At 38.4% G+C, this 12,440-nt stretch overlaps 1 protein-coding gene across 3 annotated transcripts in view; it reads left to right on the plus strand.

Annotated features, from left to right (window-relative positions):
• The window catches only part of rab11fip5a (RAB11 family interacting protein 5a (class I)), a 28,404-nt gene extending 16,065 nt beyond the window's left edge, over positions 1-12,339 (plus strand). Inside the window, exons 3-6 of one of the 3 annotated variants that reach the window (XM_077197211.1) lie at positions 19-754; positions 3,421-6,333; positions 7,630-7,759; positions 9,665-12,339. In XM_077197211.1, the coding sequence (XP_077053326.1) occupies positions 19-754; positions 3,421-6,333; positions 7,630-7,759; positions 9,665-9,922 (4,037 nt within the window). In that variant the 3' untranslated portion in view covers positions 9,923-12,339. Of the gene's footprint in view, positions 1-18; positions 755-3,420; positions 6,334-7,629; positions 7,951-9,664 lie in introns of those variants that run through there. The other 2 variants (XM_077197213.1, XM_077197212.1) reach the window with 2 other exon arrangements.
• The last annotated feature ends 101 nt before the right edge of the window (positions 12,340-12,440 follow it).

Here is a 12,440-nt window from a genome sequence, read left to right on the forward strand (position 1 = left end):
AAACTCTTTCTCTTTCAGAACACACAGTGGCTCCCTCACCACAGGTTTCTCCTGTCAGACATACGATGTACGACATCAGCTTACCAGTGCCTCATTCTTTGATGTCAGAGAACGACACCCCTATTCTGCTTCCTTCTGTGTGCGTGAACGGGAATCCGGTGGAAACGTCTCCCCTTACTCACCACCCTCCGTCACTCATACTACAGCAACCTCAACGAGAGTCAACCAAACAAGTAACTCAGTCAGGTCAACCACAGGCAACCAAGCTGCCAGTTAAGTCTCAGAAAACTCAATCAATTGAACAGAAATCCCAAGAAACCCGGCCATCCAAGTCCGAGTCAAAGCCAAGGCCTGAGCCCCAGCTCCCAGCCCTGGGGGTGCTTCAGAAGGGCTCTTCTCTCTCTCTCTCCCTACAGAACCTCTCTCGCCGTGGGGAAGAAAAGCAAAACGGCGGCCCTGTGGATGGCCGTCGCTGGTCGTTTGATAAACCCGGAGAGGAAGAAAAGGCTGCCATCGTAGCAGCATTAGAGCATGCGGGAAGAGTTACAGATGAGGCGGTGATGGAAACAGTGATACCTGCTGGAGAGACAGAGACTCAAAACAAGAAAAGGAGGGGCCTGTTTTCACACGTTAGAGGTGATTTGGCTGGGAAAGGGCCAATAATGAGTAAAGAGGAAGCAGAACATGCTCAACCACTTTTAGAAGTCAAACACAAAGGATGGTTCGGCTCCAAGGACTCGCACAGTAAACCCAGGTAACTTATTTTTTACATATTTATGTTACAGATGCTAAATAGAAGTGTGTGCGTGTGCATTTGTGGTTCTGTGAGAGTAAATGCTGTGACTTCATAGATTAAGTTTCCATAGATTAAGTTTCAGCATCTGCATTGCAGAGGGAGTTGTTGCCTGGAAACCTGAACTCTTGAATTATTTCCTTTAACTTTCTCTCTCTCTCTCTCTCTCTCTCTCTCTCTCTCTCTCTCTCTCTCTCTCTCTCTCTCTCTCTCTCTCTCTCTCTCTCTTTCTCTTTCTCTCTCTTTCTCTCTTTCACACGTGTTCTCCCTAAATACCAAGCTATGATTTCTCAATTTTAATCGGAAAGTGCTATTTTTGTATTACAGACAGATGGATCTGAATGTGTGTGTGTGGGAGTGTTTGTGTTCGCTATGAATGGGAGGAGTCAGTCAGTTTAAATCTGTCACTGACCTAAACCAGTATAACTACATTCTTGTTTCTGATGTAGGTGTGTATGCTGTCCATTGTTTGGTAAATATTTTCTTTTTTTATTGGTGATGGTGATCACACTCTGTTCTATTTTCTGAGCTTTGGTTTGGGTTTTTGAAAAGCAGGGAAATGCCTCTTCATGCTGTGCAGCAAAAAATGTGCACACACATGCTCATAAACTGCATTCGCTTTTGTAATTGCAAACACTGGCTAATTAAACAAATCTCTGCGTTATTTACTAAAGGTTGCAATTATGTCACATCTTCAAATTTCAGCAAAAAATTTAAACTTGAGAGGAAAAAATAAAGCAATATTGACTAATTAAGGTCTGTGAATTCTAGGCTTATCAAATGAATCTCATCTTGAAGTTGCCTGCTGAGGTCTTGGAGCAAATTCCACAGTGAGCTTCACTATGTTGTACTCACTCTGTAGGGCACTTGAAGTGAGATTACCCAGAAGAGAGCAGCATTACATCTCATATTTTCACATTTGGTACATGTGCGAAGATGTCATTGCCACTTTATTTTAAATCCTATTAATTGGAAGCAAAAGTATTCGCCTGTTTTGTTCAATGTTGTTCTTTTGTGTTTTGGGTTTTGAAAGTCCAAGTAAAACCTTCTCCTTTAAAATGATCGTACTTGGTTTGACTTATCATAAACTGCACAATTCTTTATTGAAATGACAGTCATCTGTACTCTCCGCTAATGGGCCTGAGGAAGGGTTTTTGGCAGAATTTAGTTGCTTGCATTTATTTGGAATGACCCTACTAAATGCGCCATATTTGCGCACAAATGTTTCAATACTTTAATCTGTCAAAGATGCAAAATTCCTTTTGGAATTTGATAATGTAAAGATCAAAAATAAACTGTTTACTATACAAATTTATTGACTCATTGTTGAGCCTAGTCGGTGCATGCTTATTAATGTTCAATTAATTAATCAGTTATTATGCACAAACATATTTACAGGTAAAAATTGCACTTTTGCTGTTACTGACATTAATTGCATAATAATTTATGGTGGAATTTCAATGCAAAAAATCTGTCAAATAGCAGTGCCGTTTCTGGGCTGCAATAATTTGGAAAAAAAAATCTGTTGAAATCCTGATGGGAGTGAGATAAACGGATTTACACACATAGACCTCAAAGATAATATAATCTATGCTGATCAAGTTATTATTCACCCATGAAATGTCCCATAACAGACTAAAACGGATTTACACACATAGACCTCAAAGATAATATAATCTATGCTGATCAAGTTATTATTCACCCATGAAATGTCCCATAACAGACTAAAACGGATTTACACACATAGACCTCAAAGATAATATAATCTATGCTGATCAAGTTATTATTCACCCATGAAATGTCCCATAACAGACTAAATCTTCATGGCTAATGACCTATTAAATGGATACAGGTTAAGCCTTGACCTAACATAAAAACAGTTTTCTTTTGAAAATCACTATTTACAATGCAGTTTAGCTCACAAATATTGTTAATATTTTCCAAAGCAACTGGCTTCTAGCATGTTTATATTAACTGTGACATCTAGTTCAAATGATTTCCTAGGTATTTCTTTGAAGTTTAGCTACTGGAACATGTCAAATACCCCAACCAATCACATGCTCTCTTATGTTTACTTGCTTGGAGCAAAACGTGATTTAGTTTATGTATGAACTTAACTAAAAGGGCAAAGATGTCAGTCTGTGAAAGTCTGTTGTTTGCTCAATCTTTCTTTCTTTTTTCTATCACTCACCTCCCCCTATAGTGCCGTTGGGTTATTTGTTATGGCCTTTTCAAACTCAGCGTTTCTACATCTCTTAGTGTAGAGCAGCCAGACACTGTTTTCAAAATACTATCCTTTGTCATACTGCTTGCCACATCACAGGGGACTATTTACACTGGAAACTGCTTTTCTTTAAGGAGTTTTACGAGAAATATGATAGTATTTTATTTTGAGCACAACACAATTTTAACACAATTATTTAGTGCCCTCTATTTAGAAGTTTTAGCAAACATCTTTTTTGTTTAGAATGCATGGTGCACAATTGTTTTTTTTAGGGATTTTGCATTTTAAAGGGTGAAGGTCACTGGTCATTGCACTTGACCATCATTGTTTCTCACTGTTATTAAGGGTTTAATGGAGGTCACGGTTTCTAATGAAGTGCACTGTATATACCTTCCTTTCACAGCCCACTGGTGTCTCCTCGGTCACACACAAGTGCCAGTGCAATCTGTCCAATTGTACCCTTGAACTTTAATGACCCTTCACAGAGTATGGCTGACAAACCCGCTAATCCCTTCACTTCTCTCCCACCCTTTTCTGAAGCCAATCCCTTCCTCCCACTTGCACACCAGAATCCTTTTTTTCAGGAGCTTCATTCTGCTGCTCCTTTAACTCCTGATGTGCCCTCTCTCTTTAGCTCACAGTCTGGCGGTAATGCCACCCCAGATTTGCTAAGGATTGGAAACAAAAAAGGACCTTCCCAAATGGATTTTTCATTTGATCCTTTAATTTCTCACTTCGAGGGACAGACAGAAAAGGATGAATTTGAACATTTTGCTGAGGATAGACTGAAGTCTTCAGATGAGGTGAATGAAACAAAGGATTTGGTTACACCCCCTCCTCTCCTTCTGAAAACAAATAATCAAGAGCCCTCAGGTGCTTTGGGTGGCTTAATGGTGTCGGATACAAATGATCTAACTGATTTAGGGCAAACTGCTTCAGCAAGTACTGTAGAGACACCCAAGGAAACTGCTGCTGACACAATTCAAGTTTCAGGAAGTGATGTTAATGATATTTGCTCTAGTTCTGACAAGCCTGACCACACCGACCACAGGGCACTTGGCTTCTCAGAATTTAATATGAATTTATCCAAAATCTCCTTACCTGAAAATTCCAGTTTAGATTTTTCTGAACTGAATACACTTGCATGCCCTTATCCTGCACTGTCACCTCGCTCCATGAATGAAGACCGTTCTGATGCCACAACTCTTAAAGACCAACCAAAGATGACCCTAAACTCACAAAATGCCAAATCAGATGTCACACAGACATCATTATCAGAAGCAGACACGGTTGACCTTCTTCATAGTATATCCATTGAGTTCTCAGATGGGGTGTCTGTGAATCCTGAAACATCACAGAGGCCCGAAGCACCCGAGTCTGCTACAGATATTGAGTCTGTGATAGTCCATGAGGATTCTTTGCCATTCTTTAGAGACAGCTCAGGTGACTCCCTGGAACAGTCCACTGTGAAATCTGATTCCCTAGGTGGAGATATAGACCACCAGTCTATTGAGCCCTGTCTTTCTCCACAGAGTGACATCATTCCAGGTAATATAATACAACATAATGAAGAATTTTGGAGATCAAATGCCTCACTCATTCAAACTGTGGCAGTAAGTGGAAAGTCCCAAGTTGAAACCACTGAGCTTTCAAGAAGCCATGTTCAATCAGCACAGAGTTCCCTAGTGTCAGCTACTTTGCCAGTGAAGAATGGAGAAAAAACAGATGCAGTTATGGACACCATGATTCAGAATGAATCAGGAGATGGTCTCTTAGAGGGTGGGAATAGTAAAGATATCTGTTCTGAAATTGAAGGGTCTGTTCCTGAAAACCTATTTGATGGCCCTGCCTTTCCAAGGCTCTCAAAAACCATGTCTAATGACATGCAGGAGGACAAACAGAAAGTCAGTGAATTGCCCACAAGTCCATGGAAGAATGACTTAACGGGTAATCTACTCACCAGCATCAGTGAAGAGCAAGAAATAACAAATTCTAATGGGACAACAAATCCTGTAAGACCTCTCCTTCCCACCACTGGAATTAGAACGGGGACAGACAAGGATGCATCAGATCCAAACTTTGTGCTCTCACCTGGCAGTGTGCTCCTCCACAGCCTGTACAAGAGTGCAGAATCAGACCAGTACATTACTTGTGTATCTCAGCAGGATTCAGTTTCCCCTAGTTTAGAGCTCACACAGGATGTGAAACCCAAACATAATTGGTCTGTAGAGGACACTTCAAAATTTGCGTCCTTGTCAAACCACATCTATAACGCCATGCCAAAAGATGAAACATCTGTAAAGGCTGTACCAGAAATGGCTTGTAAGCAAAATAAGGTCATAGAAGAAAACATTAAACTGTTTCAAGAAGTCTTGCCAAAGCCAGAATCCCCTCAACCAAGAAATTGCTTATTGGACCTCCTGCCAGAAACGCATACCTTTACACCAAAATCAGCCCCCTCATGCAATACATCATCTGAGAACATGTCTGACATGATAAAGTCAGATTTTGATGAAGCAATGGTACAGTCCAACCCTTCAGGGGACAATGTTGAAAAAAATGACTTTTCCAAAGATATGATGCCATTTGTTGTTACCTCAGATATGATAGCAGAACTTGAGGCTCAGCTTGCACCATTAGATACAGAAACATGTCTGGTAAATAACTGTAAAACCTGCCCAACCAAACAAAATGATTCCCAAGAACTGCAAAAAGACAAATCCCATAATATTAAATCTGTTGGGATTTTATCGGAGGGCAACCTACATTTAGCCCAGCTGACTGAACCTAATGTGTTTGTATCCGATTGTCCATTAGAACAAACCTCCAGTATCACACAGGACCTTGTCATAACTGATTCTGGCCTGAAAAACATCTTTCTACCCCAGCCAACTGAAACACACCTTCTTTGTACTACCACAAGTCCAGTCGTAAACCTTGAATCTGCAGATAGTCTAGACAGAAATGCTGAAATGTGGACAACCCCAGCTGTTCAATATTTAGAGACACCTGACTTATTTCCAGTGAACTGGCCCCCTTTACCCCAGCCATCAGCACCTTCACTCTGTGAACAGCCAATGCTGGCTTCAAGGCATGACCACAGCCTTAACTTTACATCTTCTTTGTTCAACCTTTCACCTGTAGCTTCCTCAACACCACATATAGCAGTATTCCCCTTTCCCATAATTCCCCCTACCACAGAAGAGTCATTACCACGTCCAGAACATGCTCCTCTTCCTACTATGCAGCCTGTGAATTCTACATCATACAATCCTTTTATCCAGGATAAAACAGAGACATTTGATCATCAGAGCAGGTGAGGTCTCAGTTCGTTTTGTTGTGGTTGTTATGGGAGATCGGCACATCTGGTGCACATATAATGGGCACATCCGGAAATCTTTTCTTAAATTCCTTGGGCTTTCCAGTCACTTCCATTCAGCTTTAAAACGTATTGTCTTTAATGATGTTTAAAGGTAAAATCTGTAATTACTGAAACAAGTCATTTCCACAGTAATATGGAAATTTTGGCTAATGCTGGTAACTAATAATTATTGAAAAGTAGGCCAACTAGAAATAATGTGGGGTCCCATTATTATTTGACTGTTATTTATAGGTTTTAATATATTGGATCATTAAAAATTCTCAAAAAAAATTCCGCCATATTGTCCAATCATGCTAGAAATGATTTTGGTGTTGGGGTATGCATGGAATACAGCATTATAAACTGATGTTCCACATACATCTACTATTTCTATAGTCTTGCCAGTTTCAATAACTACAGATTTCCTGTTTTATCCTGAAAAGGGTGTTATGGGGTTGGGCAAGGTGTCTTTTGGGATGCGTTATTATATGTGCAATCGATGCACTTCACTTTCTCGGGTTGCAGGGTGACACTCTTTCCCTTCATCCAGATCTTCTCTCTTGTGTTAATTTGTTTGTGGTAGCAGCATGTTTACTGATTTCTCCATGGACAATCACACACAGGCTCACACTCTCTTGTGGATCCTACAGTTGGGACGGGGGAGCCTCACTTCAATTAGCAGGTGTTAACCAATTGAGTGACTCGGTTCGGTCCAGCTTGCCTGAGTAAATTTTAGCTTCATATTTGTTTGCTTGATTACCCTTACTGCAGCTAGTCTAATGAGTTGTTGGATGATGACTGAAGGTAACATTTATTGTGTCCTATAAGAGATCTCCGTGTCTCAGAACTAAAGGCTGTTCTCACCAAGAACTATAACTTTAAAGATTATTATAATGATAACTATATTAGCGTCCACACCAGCGGATGATATCATACAGTTCATTCGTCTGCTGTTAATTGTTCAGAATTATTTTTTTTAAAAGTAATTCCAATTATATTGTTTCTCTGTGCTACTATCTTTATAGTTCTGGTGTGGACTCTGCTATTCTTTTATATTTAGAATGATTTTTAGAACTATATCTTTATCATTATAGATATCTTCCCTAGTGTGAATGGGCCTTAAGAGCTTTTCTTGAAAACATCTTAAATGGTGTGCTGTTGTGAATAAATTGATTGACTTCTTATAATAAATTGTCACCATTCTTTTTTGCCCTGTACCCTGTCTAATCTTGCTGTGTCAATGTCTTTTAGTCCACACCCAGTGAAGCCATTGACACCCCCTGATGAGAAAAGGTCAGAGGGTCGCTCCGTACTAGAGAAGCTTAAATCCACCATCCACTCAGGACGAAGTCACCACTCAGATCAGGATGCTGACAAGAAGGTACTGCATGAGTATGAAGCAGTCTGGTTTTTTATGGTAAATTTGCCTTTTGAGAAAACGGATTTAACACATTTAATTCATTGACACTGATGAACCCAAACACATTTTTGTCAGCTTTTACTTGTCATGTCTCCTTATTGGCATCTAAATACAGTTCAATACAATGCAAACATTTTTCCTACTCTTTAATTATTTTAGTAAAAGTAATATTTTTGCACTATTTATTTCAAAAGTATTAGATGTAATTTTCCCACATGTTCTTCTGATCACCAAGACTGCATTTATTTGATCAAAAATACAGTAAAAACAATACAAATGTGAAATATTACGGTTTAAAATAACCATTTTCTATTTCTATTTTCTATTTATTCCTGTAATGTCAAAACTGAATTTTCAGCATCATTACTCCAGTCTTCAGTGTCACATGATCCTTCAGAAATCATTCTATGTTGATTTGGCGCATTTCTTATTATCAATGTTGAAAACAATAGTGCTACTTAATATTTTTGCAGAAACCATGATATTTTTGTAGAAACCTATCATGCTCAGACATGACTCTTTTTTTCTTTTTTTTAAATGTAGATGAACATTCTGTAAATATTAATTTACTAACATTAACAGTTTAAATGTTAATCAAATTAAAACAAGCACTACTACTAGTCACTACACTGTAAAATAGTACAACTGTAAACTAATTTCAATTGAGGAAACTGATTGCTTCAATTCATTTAAGTTTACAAACCAAAAGTTATGAGAACTGTAAACTTATTTCAGTTGAGTTCACTAAAAGAATATTTCCTAAAATACAATTAAACTTCACTCAAATATTTTATGTTGCTGAAACTCAACTGTATTGATTAAAACTATTCAATTTAAACTCCATTGACTCTATTCCCTTATAGTTACCTGTTAGTTAGCTAGCTACTTAGAGGCTAATGCTTTACATGCGCTAATACCACAAGAGACTATCGCTACGTCCGAAATTGAAAACTTCTCTATTAAATAGCATGCTAAAAACAGAATGCCAACAAAGTAGTATGTCCAAAAATATAGTATTTGAAAAACATTAGGCGAAAAGTCCCCGGATGACCTACTACTTCCGGCGAGATTCTGAAGTGCACATTCAATGGACACTTTACTATCCCATGAGGCCACGGGAGGGGATTTATGAATGGAGGTGAAGCGACACAACTGACGCTGGTAGGTCACATGATAATGATGGATGGTGGATGTAGTACGTCCGGATTACATTCATACTACACACATTCATACTATATAGAACATACTTTTTCGCAAATGTAATACCTACTCAGACAGTACATGATTTTGGTGGCACCGTATCACTGTATTGGTAAGTGCAGTTACTACCTTTAAACAAAGAAGTGTATAGTCTTAACATGTTTTGGCCCATCCTCAATCTAACCACAGGCTCTACTCTTCAGCACAATGGTAGCGCCCCAAAAACTCAGACATAACAGAAAACCTTTTAAATCCCAACATAACAACAATAAACACTAACAGATCTCTACCTGCATTAATCTTGTGCAAAAACATAAAATATCATTTAATTTAACATTTACTATTTCTACAGAGTCTGAAGCAAAGTATGCTGGGAACTAGAAATCTGCCTTAAGCTTGTGATTAATTCAGTTTGAGTTCTGCTTAATATAATCAGTTATTGAGTTCACATAACTTTTTCTGTTAAGTGAAATGAATTTTCAGTAATATTTAAGTGAATTAACTCATTTCATTTAATGAATTTGACTGTTAGGTTTTATGGTGTACTACTATACTTCTAATGATAGTTCTGTAATTTATATCCATTACCATGATCACAAATCAAAATATAATTCAGAAGTGACTATTTTTCTCAACTTCAAAATTGTCTTCTCTTTCTTGTTTTAGCCACTAGTGGAGGGAGGAGGCTCGTACTATCACCTGAACCACAGTGATCTGGTTAAATTGCTGATCCAGCGAGATACTGAGCTCAGGCAGGAGCATGAGGACTACGAGAAGGGAAGGGCGCTGCTGGAGAAACGTGAGATGGAGATTAAGAAGATGAAGCTTCTGATCCGAGATCTAGAGGATTACATCGACACGCTGCTCGTTCGCATCATGGAGCAGACCCCCACGCTACTGCAGGTCCGCAACAAGATGAAATGATACAACAAACACCTTCACTATCCTTCCATAAATCCCGGGTGGACAACCTTGCACTGCTACAGCAACCATTTAAATGTAGAGAGCTATCTGGAGCTAGGTGATGGACATGGAGGAGAGGGTGTAGATTTGCTGTTCTTAACTGTGTCCGAAAATACCTGGGCTTCTATGGGGTCTGTACAGTACTGCAGGTTTGCATTGATGGTTAAAGGTCGGCACTCTGCTGCCAAACTTCAAAGCTGGTAGGATCCATTCACTCACCAGACTTGTCACTAAGATACATGATAGTCCAGCTAAGCACCAAAACCACCTGTCAGTCGAAAGGAAGGCAAGACTGTGACATGCCAGTCTTCTAGTGCTAGTATGTATGGTTTTTAATGCACGAAGAAAAGCATTGCTTTATCTTTCGTTTTTTTTTTTCTATCACGTTTTGACATGTAACGCTCAGCTGCTTAAACAAAAGAACAAGTTTGAAAACTTGAGCGAGAGGGAGCGTGAGACGAATCGGCCAGTTTTGAATCTGCTTGTGCCTCCCTACATGTCCCTGCACTTTACTTAAGAGCTTAAGGGGAGAGGCTCACACCAACTGAACTTCTAGCTTTGTTTTGTAGGTCGGTGTCCTTCCTCTTCCTTCCTTTGCTTGAGCCAATGCACGTACATCGCTGCCAGTGCTTTCAGGTGTAATGAATAGGATATATACTGTATTCGTTGCATATATGCCACTCGGACAAAATGCCAAATGCTGCCTTATCATACAGTATTTTCTCCATTCTGTTGTCGCTAAACTCATCACTTTTAATTAAATTGCACATTATATTACAAAAAAAAAGTTGGTGAAGTGTTCAAAGTTTAACTTTCCCCCAAGACTGTTAAATATCAAAATCATCAAATGGATCTGAAGAGAGAACGAAAGCCATGAAAATGCAAATGCCAGAAACTATCTTCTCTAAATTAACGTTACAGTATTGTCAATACCGCAACGGATCTGTTAATGTCACTGTAATGTTATTCTGGTGTTTTTATGATGTCGCCACTATCAGTGTTTCCACTGTCTGTGTACAATGTAGCACTATATGTAGATATGTGATAGAGGCGTAGGCCGCAGCACTTTTAAACCTCACACTGAGGCATTTGCAACAATTCTTTCTCAACAGCTTAGGAAGTGCACACAGTCAAACGCACACGTTCATTTTACAGGCTAATAATCCTCTAAACACAGGATATTAACGCTGTTTCAGTGCTAGTCCCTGCTAGAAAGCTTGAGATTTATCAACATATTTCTGTGATTAGAAGCAGTTAAGGACTTGTGTGCTCTGAAGGTTTGTCTCTCAGACTAGTTGGATTAATGAATGTTCATTTAATAAGGATTAAACTTAAAAGTTTACAAGTTTTCAAGAATATGTTACGTTTTCATCATGCAAATACCTATTTATGGTTTTTATTGTATTTTGCTTTGTGAGAAGGTCTTCTGTCACCTTTATTTTGGGGGTGGTAATAAGGTTTGTACAATAAATTTTTTTGCTCATTTTTTTTTAATGCTGTTTATGTACATCATGATTTCTAGGCCTAGGATTCCCTTTCTAAAGGTCAGTAATTACAGAAAGCAATAGATGTGAAGGCCAGGCTTTTGCAGAATTTAAGAGATTCATACTTTTCTAGGTCTAAACTGATGAAATGTAATATGAAATATTTCCTTGGGTTGCCACTGTGTCGAACAACAGTTTATATAATAAATATTCAGAAACGCACACAGCCTGCAGCCTAATAAGAAAGTGTTCAAGTGCCCTTGGCTGAATGATATCATGAGATGTATCATGAGATGTGTGTGTAGAAGAAGATTTGTATGCTTTTAATGGTGAAGTTGATAATCAAAGCTACATTTTATGTAGTACAAACTCTGGAACTTGAAAATAAAAGTTTGTGTTTACTAGACTACATTTCATTTTATTTTTAGAGGTGTGGAATGTCCTTTTTCTTTTAAGGTAATTTAAAACCTAGATATTTTTTTAAAGAATTACAAAGGGTTTATTTTAAAGTTGTAAGAATGCATTGGAAAGAATTTTGATGCCCGAATCCTCATTCTTAAAAGTATAGGCTCAATTCTTCCTCCTTGGTTGTAAATTTCAGTGGATGAGAATGGCATAAATTAACCTCACATATTAAGTAGCATATAAGCACCGAACATGATGGGAATGTTCAGATGAACAATTTGTTTTAGGTGCACAATATTTTAAGTGCTTCCCTGAGGTGCTGTTTGGTTGGATGTTTAGGGTGTAGTTACATGAGTGTCCACTGGAGGTTGTGATGTATTTTTTTAATTCAATGCCTCATCTGAGAGATGTTCAATTGACTTTTGGTGTATTCTTACGCATCTCTGCTAGGAAAAGGTCTATGTTGATGAAATAAACTTTTCACTTTGGGATGCATCTCTGACTGTCCTTATTTGACAAAAAAAGACAGAGCACTCATATGTCTTTGTATAGAGTGATATTAAAAATTAAACCACTATTTAAACATTACA

Source organism: Siphateles boraxobius, unplaced genomic scaffold (genome assembly GCF_051911475.1).
Source record: "Siphateles boraxobius isolate OS27281-9 unplaced genomic scaffold, OSU_SipBor_1 37, whole genome shotgun sequence".
NCBI classification, from domain to species: Eukaryota; Metazoa; Chordata; class Actinopteri; order Cypriniformes; family Leuciscidae; genus Siphateles; species Siphateles boraxobius.